The sequence below is a fragment of the Larus michahellis genome, chromosome 4, assembly GCF_964199755.1.
Source record: "Larus michahellis chromosome 4, bLarMic1.1, whole genome shotgun sequence".
Lineage (NCBI taxonomy): Eukaryota > Metazoa > Chordata > Aves > Charadriiformes > Laridae > Larus > Larus michahellis.
In genome coordinates this window covers 45,778,270-45,797,494 of record NC_133899.1, presented here as the reverse complement: position 1 = coordinate 45,797,494, position 19,225 = coordinate 45,778,270, and the positions used below count along the sequence as shown (strand labels likewise).

At 42.1% G+C, this 19,225-nt stretch overlaps 1 protein-coding gene across 1 annotated transcript in view; it reads right to left on the bottom strand.

Moving 5' to 3' along the window:
• Positions 1–19,225, bottom strand: part of HSD17B12 (hydroxysteroid 17-beta dehydrogenase 12) — a 91,021-nt gene that overhangs the window by 28,927 nt on the left and 42,869 nt on the right. Inside the window, 3 exon segments of the mRNA XM_074584317.1 lie at positions 35–79; positions 1,011–1,075; positions 5,815–5,925. Coding sequence (XP_074440418.1) covers positions 35–79; positions 1,011–1,075; positions 5,815–5,925 — 221 coding nt within the window.

Genomic DNA, 19,225 nt, shown 5'->3' with positions numbered 1-19,225 from the left:
CATCAGGAACAAGTGTTGGTAACAGGGCACTTACCTTACAAACAGCCATGATGTTAATGTTGATCATTTTGTCAATGGTCTGCAAGAAAACAAAAGTTTTGGGTTTTGGTGTTTCAAGTTATTTGATCAATATTTACACACCCTCTGGGTTATAAGTGACAGGGTAAATTCATCCTTACACACTTATACATCACCTTCACTCCTTGCCTTCCTGCTTAAGTATCAGGAGCAGCGACAGACTTCCAAAGCAAAGTCTGCAAATTGTTCTTGTTCATGTTTTATTTCTGATTAGGGACTCATACCAATAAAGAACAACACAGATGTATCACATTGACACTGCATTTCCTAACGCTATTTGCAATACTTATGAACTTTAATAAATTCTGCAATTTTAGACATGAATAGATATAAATATTATGAAGCTTAATTGAAGGTGCAACAAAACCCAGATATGTTTATCGATAGAGTTAGCGGCAGGGGTTTTGGAAACAAAATCATGCACTGGTGGAAGTGTTCATAGTCAGAGTTTTCAAAGTACTCACGCAACCAAGACTGTCGCTATGTTACAGTTACAAAATGTCTAGAACTATCGTATTTAAGTTTCATAACAGTGCAATGGAATACGCAGCTTCCATTCATGAAGTCACCTGCCTCCCTTTCCTTCAGTCACTTAAGAACCTCCTCCCCACAAGCTAAAGCAGCTCAAGAAGAGCTGCCAGTTGAGACCACAGACAGGAGTGGAATTCAGATACTGACCCCAGACCATCTCTCTGAAATAGAAATATGAAATGAAGAAGCAGGGACGAGTGTAAGTCGAAAACAACACAAAAACCATCACCTGAACTGTGTTACCTTGCTTATGTAAATCTCTTAGCTTTTTGAACCCTTAATTCTAATCAGAAAACCTTGTTATATGAGTACCTTAACCAAACCTAAATACTTTTTGCCATATTCATTAAGCATTTAGTACTAAAAATGAGAACACTAGAAGGTAACGTAAAAGCACTTACTTTATCCAGGTCTGGAACATCAAGAAAATATTCAGGATAAATGTATGAAATTCCCACATTGTTAACTGAAATGAAAGCATGAAGTTTTAATTAGATTGCTTGGATGCCCTCTAATTTCTAATGCTCTGATTAATGACAGTTTTCGATACTCTTAAAATGTAGCATTTAAAACATTCTAACCCCTTTAGCCAAGTTTCCTTAACTGTAAATATTAAGCTGTAAACTGTAATTTCCTCTAGAGGGAGGTGTCCCGGCCCATGGCAGGGGGGTTGGAACTAGATGATCTTTAAGGTCCCTTTGAACTCTAACCATTCTATGATTCTATGATAAATATACTTGTGCACACACAAGTGGAACGTGAGAGCGAATACGCAAGGCCTTTTGGACATGTAAATGCTAATTCTCCAATTGTTCAAAAGCTGGCATATTTAGCACATTGTACGCGCCTTCCACAGCGCGGGGGGAGAACGTTTCCTCTTTTAGAAATGTCAGAAGTGTACGAGCGACATTGCTGCAACAGGGAGGCGCAGTCACAGAAAGGGAGTTTCGAGCCAAAGAAACGCTCTCAGTGTCCGGCAGGGGCACATTCAGTGAAACTGTTTTAACGGTTTTTTTTTGGTTTTGGTTTTTTTTTTTGATAGCTAAATAAGTGAAATAAAATACAAGAGAGCGTCCTGGTAAGTCTCCCCAACACTCCTCCGGCCAGTCGCTCCCTTCCCCGGGCGTCCCGAGGGCTGGGGGTCACCCATCGGGCTTGGGGACAGGCACCGTGACCCGCCTCAGCCCAGCAACTCCCGCGGGGGAAAGCGACGGGCCGGCGGCCGGGAGCGGAGGGGGGTGTCCGTCGGTCGGTCGGTCGGTGCGTGTGTCGGTCTGTCGCCGCTCGGTGCGTGTGTCGGTCCGTCGGCAGGTGGCGGCAGAGGCCGGGCGGCGGCGGCCGCGCCCGCAGCAGCGCCGGGCGGGCTCGGGGCGGGGGGCAGCGGCGGCGGGGCGAGCTCCCCGCGCCCCCCCCTTTCCACGGGCATTATCTGCCTGTAGAATGAGGGTTTCTGGTTTGCTGTCGCTGCCCACTCAGGGACTCGTTACATCTGCAAAATCTTTCCCCCGTGGCAGCGTTTAGAATTAACCGAGAGAACGTATTAATTACTTAAACCCAATTTATTATCCCCCCCCCCCCCCCCCCCCCAACACTAGCAAGGTTTTATTCTCAGACATGAAGCCAATATCCATTTTCCCCAACACAAGTAGGGGAAAACTTATAATACCGTCAGAAAACAACGCCGCTCTGCAGCCTCGGCTGCTTCAAACTTAATAAAGCATATTGATATGGAGAGAAAAAAAAAAAAAAAAAGGCAAGCAAATGGGATCTCCGTCTCCTAAGTATCTGTTGTTCATCTTACGCAAGTGAATCGTGTGACATTTGGTTGCTGTGGCAACATTTTACATTTATATAGTGTCTTACACCCCAGAGAATCCCAAAGTGCTTTGTATGCTCAATGGCACTGCGCACCTCCAGGGGGGAAGAAACACCGTCAAAAGGCACCGATGCCTTTTTTTTTTTTTTAAATAAAATAGCCCCTACACCTGTGCCAAAAGCTATCATTTTAACATCCAACCTGAAAGATACTGAAGTGCGAACAGGGATGCAGGACACGCAGGAAATACGCAGGAGAGATTCTGGCAAAGTGCACAAACTTCATTCAGAGATTCCACTGAATGACAGCTCTTGTAGCCCAGATCTCTGTGTATTTATGGAAACCCTTTGTTCGCTAGTCATGTTGTGTGTTTCAAATTTTTAACTTTTAGATAACCTTTAAAAATACAGGAATTGAAGAGAACCGGGAGCTGGGCAAATTCCCAGCAGACATTTGCTATGTTTAGAAAGAGAGAAAAGTTTTGAAAAGGAAGAAGGTCTAATCTTGCTATTGCGAGAGCAAGCCAGATTTTTTCCTTTTCATCCTAAAATAAACAATTTTTCAGTCCATCTCTCTGGAATGGATTTTGGCTATGAACTGTGGCAGGGTTTTTGGGGACTAACCTTGTTATTCTCTCCAAGTTTAGAATATTTATGTGATTCCTGCTACAGAGACAACAGCACAAAATTCACACCCCTTACTGCAAACTGGGCCCCGCTTTTGTACCCTTCCCCTTTCAGCAATCATTTTCTATCAGACCGTACTTTGCTGCAGTTTGGAAGAGAACATTAACGAAATTAGTTTTCACTTTGTACAGGCATATTTTACCTATCGAAACAACAGGGTAAGATACTGTCCAGCTAAAATGCCTTCCGAGAATCGCAGCGATTTAAGAACAGCAAAAGAAAGATTTCCCACCTCTGCTTGTTTAACATATTGCTGTAGCTAGCACATGTTCGAAGTCACTGACAGACGCTGTTTTGAACACACAGCAAAACATTATGCAAACTCTTTTAGCCTTCGTACGTGGGTGAGAAGAAGCTTCCAAATAAGAAGTTTACAGGGATTTCAATCTGTAAGTACTTTAGTTAGACTCTCTGCAACTATATAATCAGAAGCTCTATCTTGAGCAGTGTATGTGGAGACTCCCGTGTCTCTAAGTATAAGGCTAAAAAATAATCAGCATCGATCACTGGCAACTGTGCCGTGCTACCAACGCCTCTCACGCCTACCGTACCAGACGAGACCTGAAAGAAGAAAATATACTGAAACCTGAGAATTCAATCCTTATGGCTGTTCTCATTTAAACCCATGTTTTCCCCTCATGCAAACATCAAAAACGCAGATCAGCAAAAGCTATATTCCAGATTACAACAAATGCTACAGAATTTAAAATATAAGGCACTGAAGTATAAATTAATTGCCATAAAAAAATAAATTAAGATGCGGTCTTTCTGGAGTAGCCATGATCTGTATTGAAAAATTACACTGGCAAGTGGTTTCTATTAATACAGCTATATCTGGGGAAAAGAAAAAAACCTAGATATCGTGTAATCTGATGAGCCCAAGCACGGGATTTACTAAAACTGCTAGTGATTAGTTAGAAGAGAGATTTCTGTAAACCTGCACTGGCAATGGTTGCAAGGAAAAAAAAAAAAAAAGTGGAGGAACTCAGCGAGAGAATACACAACTCCAGAGCATTTAGTTGCTATTTTTACCGTGTTTTTAGTCAAGGTGCTCATGCAAATAAAAGCAAGAACCGGGCTCTGTCTGAGGAACGTGCTTGTTTTCCTGTAATAAGCTTATACAAAATTTGAGACACATTCACTGCTTTGGCATCCACTTTGATCAAGACTATAGAGAGCCAGATTGTCATGATTTTGTGCATCACCATAACCTTATCACAGCCTAAGAAATAATAGAACCCCTTCCAGTGCGGACACATACCTCACACAGTAAAAGGTCTGATGGTGTTTTGAGACATTGAAGTGATACACTATTCTGCAGCAAGTGCTACGTGACAGGCAGCTTGCAAGCCTTACATTCCCTGCGTTGATTTTGACAGGAGATATTAGAACAGACATTAATTTTAATCGTCAAAGTTTCTTTGGAACTTATTTCCTTTAGAAACAAGAAACACAGCATCCACAGCTTTGCAAAGACTACTCTGCACAAAACACATTGTTGGCAGTTGCAGCTACTCCAAGGGATTTGAATTTTCATAGCAATTAAATATTGCATGTCACAAGTTGCATGTACTCAAATCTGTGAGAAGTATCAGGGAACATTCTGGGCTTTATCCTTTAATGTTGTTTTTTTAAACTGAGTTTTTATGTACTCTATTTTCTTGGGGATTATTTGCAGACATCATACAACAAGATCCATCTATTAGCAACAAAGTTCGTATCGTATATCATCATGTGTGTAACAAGTTTATTTTGAAATACGCTTCTTTTAAAAAGAAAATTCTAGCTCTAATTACTGCACTTCAGGTTAGTAAAACTAATTTTGCATTGAGAAGCAGTTTATCAAATGGCATATACCAGTAGATGTCCAAGTCATGCGACTTTATGAAATTTCATGCCTTACGTTTAACCACCGCAGGCTCTCATCCCCATATTGAGTAACTGTAAAAGTACAGGATAGGCACGGGTGTATGTGCTTCCAAGGAAAGAATCAGAAAACTGATAAGAAACTGCCTTTACACCACCGTTGAGAAAAGATTCCGGTAGACTGCTGTTATGTTTAAACTCTTCTTAAGTTGTGATAAACACCTTCTTGAAATCACCTTAGTTCTACAGCTGACAAAGTAACTGGATGGGTCGCTGTGTTTTTTCAAGGACTACCACACCACCCACACTCCTGCAATATCCCGGACCATACTCGGGCAACGTTGTGTTGCTACCAGCAAAAGAACCAACATGACCAGAACACACTTCAGACTTTTGAAGCAGGAACCAGTTGCTTGATGCTATGTTGTAATGATTAAATTTCAACAGCTCCATAATTAAAAGTTAATGGTTCTCCCACAGGACTCTACCGCTAAGCTGAATCTAAGTACATGGAGCCTGCTTTGGTTTTAAGACAGCATTAGGTCAAGTCACTGTGCACGCAGTCACAAGCTAAAGAGCATTTAACAATCGCAGAATAACACATTGAAAACCTTCAATAAGCATCACAATTCCTGTAACCTAAGCACACGTGCAGGCACCATCTCGTGCAGTGTACCAACAGGAAGTTACAACACATACCGAGCATGCAGCAACAGAGTTTTAGTCAGGCAAACATCAGCTTTTGTGAATTGGTTTCAGTAAACTCCAATATGGGAAAAAGTTAGTCGGCATGTCAAGACGGAACACCACTATGAAAGATTTAGATCAGATACAAACCTAAAACACCGATCTCCAGGCCTTCCAATCCTGCTTTGATTCTACTGTAAATATCTTCTCTCTCTCCAAAGTCTGCCACAATGACTTTTGTTTCCACTTTGTAATTCTCCTCTAAAGAAAAAAAAATGTTTTTAAAAGTTAAAGTTTAAAATAGCTGAATTATGAGATATGAAGAATATTTCAGTCATTATGTTTTTAAGAAAACATTATGGTAAGTAGCTAATACCACACATTAACATTTTGACCCTCCGCAATAGGAATCTTTGACTTTTAACATAACCACACAAGAAGTTTGCAACATTAAGGTACTTCTGGTGAGAACGTAAACTCTTAAATGATCCAGCATTTTTTTTGTTAGGGACGGTGAAGATGGCAAGGAAATGAGTTATACGGGTTTGCACCTAGTAAAAAAAAAAAGGTAGAAATCTGAAAATGCACGTACACAATGGCGTTCAAGTGCAACTTGAGCAGAACGCTTTTTTCCAACTTAAGCCAAATGGTAAATAAATCGCTTCAGACCAAGCAAAACAATTCTTTATTGCCCTCTGTTTCCATTCTCACTTCTGGTGCCAGAAAACTTTTTGAATATTTAGTATTTTGAACATAAATCAAAAAGGGAACGTGTGGGTGAACAAGAGCAGAACTTCAAGTTTAATCATCCCAAAAACGTTCTGATATGCTGTCATCTCCATCCTTAACAGAACAGGAAAAATACATGCAGTCAACTACATTTTGAAATAGAAAAAGAAGGCAAGTATTAAAAATACTTCACATAAAAGGCAATTCTGCTTCCATCAAGCTCAATTAATTACATCGAATTAAGATCAGCACAATGTCCTCTCAGACTTCGAAAGAGCAGAACAGTAGCTTAATATCGCAGCATCTCGGTTTTGCTGCACCTGAGTCCCACCCCAGTGCTCCTTCAGGAACCTGTATACAGCTGGAGAAGGATTTTGCAGCACTTTGCCCCCACAGCCATTCACAAAAGCAGTGCCATGTTAAAGGAAAAGAATCATTCACAAAAAGATTAGAAACAGCCAGATTCCCATGATGCTCCTTCCCATTCAAGGGAAAGCCGCGACTCCCATGATCCTGCCGTCCATTCATGCAGAATCATGAATCTCCTGAACTCACTGGTTTGCTGGCTGCCTCCCCTCCCCCCTCCCATAGCCCTAATGGCAGATGAAATTATTTCTCCTCCTTTTCCCCCCTCCCCACCCTCAACCTCTTCATCTCTCCTGAACAGCTGCATTGTTTAAAAATCCCCTGAGAGATGTTGCTATGTCAAATGACGACGTAAATAGCATTAAGCCCCTACTGCAGCAGCAGTCTTGTGATCGCGTCAGAAGAAAATCAAGTTCAACATTGGTGGGGGGGGTAGGGGGGTAGAAACAGTCTATTTTTGAACACAGCTGTTCTAATATTTAGCATACACGTTCAAGTTCTTACAGGACACTGAATTAAAGGCAGCGTTAGAGGCACATTGAATACGTGCAAGTGGACTGGGTGGGCAAAGCCCGAGTTGCACACTTCCGCACACATGCCATCTTTAACTATTTTGTGGGATCTGCAGCTGTCTTCACTGCCACTCGCATGCTTCACGAAATGCGAGTTGTTTAAAGGACCCAAACACTGTCCTCACACATTTGCTCAGTTGGTACTGGCCTTTTCGTACTAAACGCTCTTTATTAAGATCGTTACCAATCTATCTTCAAAGCCTTTTGAAATCTCCACAGGGCTACTTACTGAGATACAAAAAAAATATCTGAAGACCTAATACTATAAATAGAACAAAAATAAAAAGCCCTCACACCACTGTTTGTGTAAGACTGCTGTTCGAACCTTTAGAAAATTAGCAAAGAGACATTACATTTAAAGTAGTTAAGCAATACACCTATGAAAAGATGCAGCACCCTTTGTGGACATAGGATGAGTAGTACAGTACATAAAAACATGTGAAACGTAGAAGACTGCCTACCGGTATGGCCAGAGGACACAGGCTTTGTGTGGTCGCTCGCTGCAAACATGTCAGACTGTCTTGCCCCAGCAGATGCCACCCACTGACCAAACCTTCCCTTCCCATTTCACACCAGTGTTCAGGTATCCTGTAACTTCTGCGTACCCCGTGTTCTCTCCCAGAACCTGTGGTAGGTGGGATGATCCACTACGTCAGAGAAGACTAGGAGATACACATGATAAGATGGTTCCACGTCAAACAACGACGCAAATAGCATTAAGTCACTTCTGTGTAAGGTTGTCCTAGTAGTCAGAGCACAAGGTGCAGAGCAGGTGTGCTCTGCAAGAACAACAGAAAAGGGAATTTCCTTGATCTTAAGAAGAATTAAGATGTTCTGAAACAGATGGGCTAGAAGAGAGAGCAGCACACACCCTTGTTTTATCTGCCAAAAAGACACTGAGATGTAGCGTAACAGAGAAAGAAGCAAGTGTGCCATGCCCTAATCCAGGATTCTAGCAGCAACTGGGCTCTTGCTGTCCAAGAAGCGAAAACCTGAACCTCCTTAATGGAGCCTTCGGCTTGCAGACATGAGGAACGCAGGAGGCACAACAAGCTAAAGAAGGGTACCAGCCAGTTTTTGCAGTCAGCAGCTAGAAGATCCGCAAGTGCTGATACTATCTACCGGTGTGTCCAGCATTCCTGATGATATATTGAAAAGTGAATCTGATGTTTTGTCTTTGGAAGTAGTATTTCAAATGCTTCTTAGCGGGGGACTGAATGTTACACCACCACATTACCAATAGTTGTGCAGCTGTCAGTCGTCACCTACCCATAAGGTCTCAAGGATGGGAAAGGAAGTTCAGCAGACCTCCTTCACGTTTCTCAACTCTGACACACCAGTGTTTTAATCATCTCATTTATAAAAATCTCAGGTAAGATCAATATTGACCCTACAGGTAAGTTTTAACCTAAACTTGCACATGTCCTGTTAATTTACAGGGCCCGTTTGACCTTAGCAAAGACTTTGGGAATGTAGCAAGAGACTAACTATGCACAACAGTATCCTAGTAATCTAATAAAAGCAGACGTGATCTTCTACAACCATACCATCATTTGAAAAATAAGTTGTTGACCATAAACAAAGCCTCAACAAAACATCTTCACAGCTGTGGGAAGGCTGAATGAACCAATAGTCATAATGGTGATAGAGCAGGACGGTACAAGAAAAAAGGCAAAGTGAACTTTTGTAGAAGATATTGGGATGGATTCCTTTGAAGATCCAGATAGCAACCAAAGAACACAGTCGGACTGCAGAGGCACAGGCATGTCCTAAACCAACACCTATAGAAAACCAGTTGTCATACAAGCAAAGACACTAAAAAAAAAAAAAAAAACAAAAACCACAAAACACCACACTAGAAGGGGAATATAACTGAAAAAAGCATCACCTTTTTTCCACAGGTGGTAAAGAAGAACTGACCTCCTGAGGCATGTTCCCATTCTATGCATTCCTGCACAATACAGGATGCGACGGTCTGGAAACAAATAGGCTATTTAACCACATTCTTCACAGACACACCATCAGAAATACAAACACTTTTTTGGACAGTCCCTTGAAGAAAACACTACCTTTGGTATCCTCACAAGAGGACTCCAAATAGTGTCTCAAACTTGGTTAAGGTGCCACTATTCAAAATAAGCATAAAGAGATTTAAGCCATCATTCCAGGTCTGTCCAGAGGTCCATCTATGCAAGTATTTGGTATTCTGTGGCAGACAGAGGAAAATGGTATAAAGAAGAAGGAAAAGTACATAATAATGTTTCCTCAATTTATTATCGCAAGCTCGAACAGTTTGTTGCTCAGAAACTTCCTGAGCTCAGTATGTCCACCCTGATGGTCTTCAGCCAACTCTTGCTACAGCTGTCCACCCAATCACTACAAATCCTTACACGTTTCCAGCACCCACACCACCTCACCGCTGCCACGTTTTTTGCTTTTGAACCTGCCAAGAGCAGAACTGACCAAATTTCCAATTCAATCCATTCCAATTGCTCCATCTGATATTTTGAACTGCCATCTCCTCTTCCTCGGTCATACCTCATAACAATGGGCGGGGGGGGGGGGGGGGGTTGTTGTTTTTTGGGGTTTTTTTCCCCTCTCATTCCTGTCACTATGTATTGGTTGATACTGCACCGACATTTGGTTGCTAACATTGAAGAGATAACTTACTTTCATTACTTCTCAATTTTGAGCCAGAGGACATGAAGATGTTAACATTTACTTGTTTTCACGTCTGTCTTTTTAGTTTCCTATGCATGTCGGACTGCTCCTATGCATCTCCTAGATATTTCAGAATATGAACCTGCCCCTTTCAGCTTTTACAAATCTCACCTTATTGAATTCCACAAGCAGAAGGAAAGTGGAATGGAGACAGCAAAAACAAAAGCCACCTCTATCCCACACCTTCTTTCTAAGGGGCCTCCACTATGATAAACTTTTAAATACCTTCACACTTTGAAAAGAAATGATGCATCATATTGTATGTCCAGATGTCAATTGTCTTCCTAAACTCTGGTTTTTAGTTTTTATACAGACATTGTCTAATGTTCACAGAAGTTCTTGCTAACAAACTTTATTAGAGACTCAGTTTGACGTTTTAAAATCAGAAACTAAATTATCAAGTTCAGGATGTTTATTAAAAGGATACTGCTGTATTCATACAAGATTTAAGTCCTCAAGAGTTCACAGGAAAATAATATCTGCTCTTACACAGATGTGACATTACTGTTTACTTGCAAATGCAAGAACGAAGGCTGCTAAAGAGCAGATTAAGCCCAAGAGGCCCAAAGGAGACCCCCAGTTCTACCTGAGGATGGAAGCAGTACTTCCAGAGGCCAAATGAAGTTAGTTTGAAGCCAGCAAGATCACAAGTGAGCGATGCTGCAGCACTGCGGGGGAGATGGATGGGGTGGGGGGGAAATACCGAAGGGAGACAGACTGGTGGAGCTGGAAACCTCACACTTCAGCAGGCAGGGAGCAGGCACGACCGAGGCAACAGAGAACGTAAGACAGAAAAGTAGAGAAAGGACTACTCAGCGGCAGAAGGCATGCCAGCACCCTCCCGAGAAACAGCTGAAAAGACGCAACGCTTACCTCATGAGTTCCCATCTATAAGATGGCTAGTTACAACCTCACTAGGTGAAGCAAAAGCTTAATTAACTCCAAAGGCCAGAGAGATGTCTGACTTAGAGGAAATGTATCCAGTGTCTTGTTATACAAGGAAAACACTAATCCAAGTGATCGGGCAAACTAGGGCACACCTTTGCTACTAAAAAGATTCAGGTGCACCATAGCACCGCATTACTTAGAACACCAGAAAAAAGGATCACACTGGAATTAAAAAAAAAAAAAAGTGGAAAACTAGAAACTACAGTGAGCTACATCCTAAATAAAGGCTAATAAAGTATTGTAAAGTGGCTAGGAGTTAAGCATCTTAAAATTATTTTTTTTTGAAAGCTTGAAAATAATTCAAAGCAGCAGTAATTCAAAGCAGCAGTCCCTCTAAACTGAAATCTTAGTTGACAGGCTAAGAAAAAGCTAAGGAATTGAAGTTTTCAGACACAGATAAACTGGGCTTGGAAGAAGGTTCCCCCAGAGGAGTAACCTTTCATACTCAGATGCGAAAGCAAACAAACGCTGGCTTGGTGGTCAGGAGCAGCAGTTTCTGTCAGGTAAACCGAGCTGTGACCGTGTTAAAGGCATCTGTGGCACAACATCTTGCTGGGAAACTGGAAAACTAGACCTTTTTTTTTTTTTACTAGTATGTTAGTACTTGCACCATCTGTATCAAAGCAATTGTCTACAGCAGCTTGAATTTGCACCAAGTACGTTGAAGCAAATCCAGTCAACTTTGCAACAGAGAGGTTCCGGAGATGAGGCCCACATTTTAAGCAGGTATTGGGAACGGTACATTAAAAACCTCTTGCTAGAACTGAAGCACGTCATCACTTTACATTCAAAGCCTCATATAAATATCGCCACCACAGTGATGTAGTATAAAGCAACTGCTTGCAAAAACACAAAAGAAGTCTCACTTGGTCTTTAGCTTCAGGATGGCCAGAGATGCAAGCAAAGCAGTAGGAAAAATAGCCCTCTGCTCTTCATCATGCAGGAGGGGAAAAAATTGTTTAAGTAAGGAGATCCAACTACATCCACAAATAAAGACGGCATCTTTCCAGTATCACTGAGTGGCAAAACTCACCCTAATCCAGTACCCTGGCCCCAGAGAGTTTGTAACCTTTCAATAAAGTGTAAGAGGCTGGCTGAGAGATGAAAGCAAAACATGAAAACCTTCAGCTTTTTAGTACTGTATCTACGCAGGGCAGAGATGAAGAAGAATTTAAGACTATACAGTGGCTGCAGATAGCTCTACAAAGTCTGTGGGGTTTTTTTGAAGGGAGAGCCAATCCATTTTGGGAATGTATGCAATTTGGGACTCTCAGAGCTCACAGAAGTAGCACACCAAGTGTCACGTATGGCTGGAATCTGTTTTCCAGAAGGACAAAATACTTTGAGACTGGTGATGGCAGATTGTTATTACGCACTGATAGTATTCACCACCTAGACGCATGTTAAAGTCAGCCGGGTATAACAAGAGCTAGCTTTTCTGATCATTTGTAGGGACTTAAGAATGCAAGGAATGAGCATTGCCCTTCAGCGGAATAGAGACCAGCTGTTAATTACAGTTCTAAGTTGCTCAATGAAATCCAAGATATTGAGAAAGAAATGTAAAATGAGATACAAACCTCTCTCCCCACCCCAAAATCAGTCACAGTGAAATACAGAATTAGCAGAGGAGCATACGGACAGTTATTAGGAGAAAAGAGCAGAAACCCTTCAGGAATCAGATCCCAGTAGCACCGGTAACAGATGGAGAAAAGGCGATCTAGAGCAAAAACTCTGGACCCTTTTGCCACATGAATTTTATTTATGTTTTGATTACCAAGTCCATAGAGAAACTGGACACCTAAAAGGCTAGCCTTTCTGAGGGGATGAGAGTTCCCATTCATGTCACTGTATCAACCCTGTTCCCAAATGACAGATCACACTTCTCATTTCTGCAGAAAAAGGAAACAAGAGAGAGGGGAGCCTGGAGAGCAGCACAGAAGATATGGGAGGGTCAGCGCTGAACCCTCCTCCGGAGGATGCTGCCCAGCAGAGACCCCGTGCAAGAGAACACGTGCCTTCAGAAGGGGAGCAGGTACGCAGCAACAGATAGGAGTAGGATTTTTATTACGATACTTAAGTTAAATGCATTTCTATAAAACTCTGAAGCGGAGTACTGGTAAACTAAGGCATTACAAAAGTTGAAGTAAGTTGTAGCTAAAAGGAAGCTCTGTTTGCACCTGGCTTGCAAAAGTAGTCTCCAGGTAGGGATGCTATATTGTACCAGTTTCTGCATAGCATAATGAAATGCCTGCCTAGAATTTCACAGAACTTGCTATGCTTCAACACATTTTTAAGAGCACATGTGTACGCACATGTGGTCAAGCACTAGGAATAGGTTGAGATTCCTTTCATTCAACTACACATGCAACTCTGCCAGGCAATTCCTTACACAAGTTCCACATGTAATTTCATAGACACAGCTTCCTTTAAAATAGTGAATATTTTTAAAATGTCATCATATATTAAGTGTAGAATGGATAAAAAAAGCCAGACCTTATTTAAAATGTTACAGTTCTCTTAAACAGCTTCAAGTTTCAATATATACACACATACACGAGTTAATTCCTCACTTCTCAGCTTTCAAAGACAACGCAGCAGAAGATGGATCTCCAAGCCAAAGTCCACAAAACCTTGAGCCACAGGGGACATTTAAGTTTTTAACATGTATACACAGTACTGTTACTACAAAACATAGCAAGAAAACACGCTTTATTAATACTTGTCTCCATTTGCTCCTCTCTGACTCCCATTACGTCAAAACATATTACAGCTTCTAAGATACACTTACCAAGTCAGAAAAACATTCTTAGCAACACACAGGATCAATCAACAAGCCCATTCACCCAAATATTATGCTCAACTTTGTAAGCTTTCCTAAATCAAGCTTGTCCTAATTACAAAGCTAACTAAAAAACACAAAATCAAGCAGCCTGTAAAAAACAGCTGCAGAGGCTGACAGCCAGGGGGGCTGCACAGTCAAGTCAATGTTTCCAAACGCCGACGTTATTTCAGGCAGTAAGGCAAGCACGGATTTTGATGCTCCCAACACACCCCCACCACCCCTACACCACAGCAGGGCTGGGCATGAGACCCCCCCCCCAACAGACACTGCCCGGGTGACTCCTGCAGGTGTGGAGCCTGGCCTTCCAAGAACACCAGCGTTTTGCCCTTGTGTGGTTTTCCCCATCACCACCTCAAAATATCCACTACGGCTGAAGCCGCGCAAAGTTTGGTAGAACACGATCCCCAGCTGTTTCAGAGAAAAGAGCAGCGTGAGGTGTGGGAAGGTTAATATCGTGGGACAGGCAGCATCCCAAACTCCCCTTCCTTCTCTCCTCTTTCCTGGCACTATTTTCAACCCTGTGCCCCCCCACCAAGGCGTTTTTTCCTATTCTTTGGTGGTATTGGTTTTTATACAGCATGAAGCAAGCTATTTTTAGTTTACTTACTCATTTTACGAAGGGCATATGGACTTATTTCCAATATTTCCCCTAACATTTAGTTTTCCTTAACGTCATTATTATTGCCTGACTGCGACGATGTGTACACATGATGTATATACATGTAAACACAAATGTTTCATCACATTTTGAAAATACAAGTCTAAATTCTCCAGCTCTATAATTACTAGAACAGTAATGATTAAAAAAACATTTTTTTTTAGATTTAAGCTAAACAGAGTGAATTCCAGAATGACCAGGAGAAGAAGAATTTAAGAGTCACTTACAGAGACTGAAAGGTATCATAGTACGGATTAACAAAAAATTGTGCCCTTACTCTCAAGTCAGTTTCAAGACATTTAAATCAGTCACTCTACGTGAATTAAAACAAATTTCAAAAGTGAAACAAACTTCTAGGCTAATTCACCATTATTTTTTATGTCCCAGATAGTTTCATCTGCATTCAGCATCCACAGAAAAGTGTTTACTGCAGTCAAAAGACAGACACTTAAAAGCACAGTTTTCAGGGTTCTCCAAAACATCACTTGTAAGGGAAAATACATTGTTAATTAGTCCACATATGATGCACAAAGCAGTATAGTACCCAGTTCAGCAGTGGAAGGGTTGCGCATGTTTAAGAAGTTACACAGCAAGCATACTTGTATCCACTAGTTACACCATTTTTAAAATTGTTTATTTTTCATATTCATGGATTTTTTTTTCCTAAAGAATTTGTTGTGAAAAACAGATCAGAGTTTCCTTTCTCTATGAAGAGCTACTAACTACCATTAATTATTTTCCTCACCACAACACATTCCTGAAAAAAACATAAAAGCGATTATTACCATTTGCTCAGCAGAGAAGTCTATCAGGGATTTTTACAGCTTTGACAGATAAAAAGAACTTGGTGTAATGGAACTCAACCTGCTAAAAAAGTGACAAGAGACTAAAATATGCATTCAGAGAATGAAGTTGAATAAGGAGGACAACACTGTTTGCATCATCCAGTCCTCTCCTTGTGCCAGAGAGAGACCGCTCCCTCTAGAGCCTCTTAAAAGGTCTAATTTTAGGTCTCTCAGCAATAGAGCTTCCAACAATTGCCTTAAACCAGATTTGCAAATCAGACTTTCACCCTGCAAAACCAATCCAATACTTATTTTTCATGTGATATTCAGTTTATTTTACACTGAAAGCGATAAGCAGTATATCGTAGGTTTTGTGTTAACAGACAGTGTTTAATGGCTCAGAGACTAGCATGAGGGCTCTTGGTTTTGGCATCCACAACAGCTTATGTTACAAATAGGTTGTTAGCAGAGACAGGCATTAAGTTCCTGTGTATTAAGGAAAATGCAACCTATTCCCCCAACCAGCTACTGCCAGGGGGAGGCAGCAGTGGCCCTGAATGTTTGCAGAGATGACTAATGCCTGGTTCTTCAGCCTGGGTTTCAAAAGTCATCTGCCTCATTGATCCAATTACCTAGTGGGTAAAACATTAAGACTCAAGACACCATTAGGTCCCAGGGTTAGCCCTGAACCTATAAACACAATATACAGAGTATCAGAGGTGTGGAAGGGGCTACTTCTGCTGTAGTTCATATTCAGAAGAGGAAACCCAAAGCACCTAATTCCCATTTAAATAACCTTTACGCATTTCTTCTCCCAGACTTGATGGGTTTACAAACTATCAACACAACAAATACTGCGTAGAAGACCTCTGGCAGTGAAGTTCACAGCAAGCATGCGTCCAATCCTTCTTTCTGGAAGAGGGTAACTCAGTCTTGCCAGCTGTGAAAAAGCACCATCGGCTAGGACTTGCCAGATCACTTACTGCTACGTGTAATCCATGACACCGATGGCTAAACTTTCTTAAACTGGTTTTCAACCTTAAAAGCAACTAGGACAAAATTGTCTGTTACTCCATATGCTAACAGATGATACGTAAACAGAGTCCTTTTGCAAGGATGCCACTAGTCACCTGTACAACATTTTCCTCGTGGCTCGTACTACCTTGTTGCTGCCTTAAATTTCACCTAAAGGGTCAAGTAGTCCTAGGACTGCATCCTATAGCTTGCAGGACATCTGTCAAGTGTTTCTCTCTAAGCATTCTGCTCAGTTTCTTCAAATTAATCCGGGCAAAACTTCACTGTGAAAATGCAAGAGAAGATGATAAAAAAGGGACTAAGGGCGGGGGACCCCAAACCACAGAAGCAGGATGCTTCTTAAGGAAAAAAAAAAGTTAAAGCTTCCTTCCCAATTGCTCTGTGTCTTTTACATTCTCTGTTGATTGTATTTGGGGTTCACCTATTCCATTTATCGACAAATTAATAAAAACTAATTTTGCTCGAATCCTCTGTCAGGTCTCTACAGTGTCTGACAACTGCTCATTTAGTAAGTGGCTGACACCATTCAAGGCAAAACCATGGGAACTTTCTTCACTTCATCCAAGGGAAACTTTATTCAGAGATGAAAAGCAAGAGCTCATTTTGGATCAAAGATCCTTATGCTACAGTTTTATGTGAAAGGTGACTTCAGTGCACCAAAACAAGTTCAAAATATTTGAAGCCATTTTGTCAAGTCCAAGAAATATAGGGGGATTTCAAGTATGTCAAGCTGAACCTGGCTCAGATGATGGAAGGCTGCAAACACATTAATTTTACCTTGAAATAGATCACAAAAGGTCAAAATAACTGCCGGATTCAGTTAGTCTTCAAGTTAAGCTCAGGAAAGTGAACCTTGTCATTTCTGTGCAAGAAAAGTAAGATGATGATGTCCCCTTACTCACAGAGTTTGTCTGCGTTTCAGCCTCCTCTATTAAATGCAAGTTTTCCTACCTGCCAACTCCAAGATTTACCAGAGCATTGCCAGGGGTGGGGAAGAATGCAAATGCCAGGGCAGAGATTAAGGGCCAAAGTGCTCGGATTTGCCATGGGGGGCATTGGCCATTTGTAGCAGTAGGTCCCAGTAACAGCTGAGGCATGAGAACCATGGTCAGCATCAGGTCTGCTCCAGGATATCTCCCTGCTATGTTTTTACCAATAAAGCAGAAGAAAGTGGTAAAACCCACCTAAGAAATGGAAAAGGAACGTTTCTGGTTTTGGCACCACATCCCATTCCTTTCTTGTACTCACAAATCATGCCAGAGAGGAGTGAGAACACGATAGATCCCAAGTCTAAACATGATGGCTGTCAGTTCATGATGTACCTGAAATCTTAGAGTAAAAGAGTAGCTCAAGACGAAACTACCAACCAAGCAACTTCAGGAACACTACACACTGAGCTCAGGAAATTTATTGGAAGTAAAGAGTCAGCTACACAGATTCTAATTGCAAAAACCTGTATTTTCTTAAAGAAAGACATGTAGCAGAATCAAATTAAAGTTTGGAATGCTAGTTCTTAAACAGTATTAAAGGCTTAAAAGAAAATGTATTCCAGTTAAACCATCATGTGTGAGAACACATTTGAAGAGTTTTGATTATTTCAATCCAAGCAATTTCTTAGGAGCTAATATTATCACCTAGGTGTATGTAACACTAACAACCACCAACCAGATAGCAGCACTCTAGTCTTCAAAAAAAGCAAGAAGGAGGAGCCAGGGAACTACAGGCCGGTCAGCCTCACCTCCATCCCTGGAAAGATGATGGAACAGCTCGTTCTGGGCATCATCTCAAGGCATGTGGAGGAAAAGAAAGCTATCAGAAGTACTCAGCATGGACTCATCAAGGGGAAATCATGTCTGACTAATCTGACAGCCTTCTATGATGGCATGACTGGATGGACAGATGAGGGGAGGGCGGTAGATGTGGTCTGCCTTGCAAGGCGTTCGACACAGTCTCCCACAGCATCCTCATAGGGAAGCTTAGGAAGAGTGGGTTAGGTGAATGGACAGTAAGGTGGATAGATACCTGTTTAAAAGACAGAGCTCAGAGGGTAGTGATTAGGGGCACAGGGTCTAGTTGGAGGTCAGTGATGAGTGGCGTTCCCCAGGGGTCAGCACTGGGTCCAGTCCTCTTCAATATATTCATCAATGACCTGGATGAGGGGATAGAGGGCACCCTCAGCAAGTTTGATGATGACACAAAGCTGGGAGGGGTGGCCGACACACCGGAAGGCTGTGCCACTATACAGAGAGACCTCCTGGGCAAAGAGGAACCTTATGAAATTCAACAAGGGCAAGTGTAGGGTTCTGCCCCTGGGGAGGAATAACCCCATGCACCAGTACAGGTTGGGGGCTGACCTGCTGGAGAGCAGCTCGGGGGAAAGAGACCTGGGAGTCCTGGTGGACAACAGGATGACCATGAGCCAGCAGTGTGCCCTTGTGGCCAAAAAGGCCAATGGCATCCTGGGGTGCATCAAGAGGAGCGTGGCCAGCAGGTCGAGGGAGGTCATCCTCCCCCTCTACTCTGCCTTGGTGAGGCCGCACCTGGAGTACTGTGTCCAGTTCCGGGCTCCCCGGTCCAAGAAGGACAGGGAACTGCTGGAGAGGCTGCAGCAAAGGGCTTCCAAGATGATTAGGGGACTGGAACACCTCTCTTGTGAAGAAAGGCTGAGGGATTTGGGTCTCTTCAGTCTGGAAAAAAGACGGCTGAGGGGGGACCTTATCAACACTTTTAAATACTTCAAGGGTGGGTGTCAGGAGGATGGGGCCAGGCTCTTTTCAGTGGTGACCAGCGACAGGACAAGAGGTAATGGGCACAAACTTGAGCATAGGAAGTTCCACCTAAACATGAGGAGGAACTTCTTTACCCTGAGGGTGGCAGAGCACTGGAACAGGCTGCCCAGAGAGGT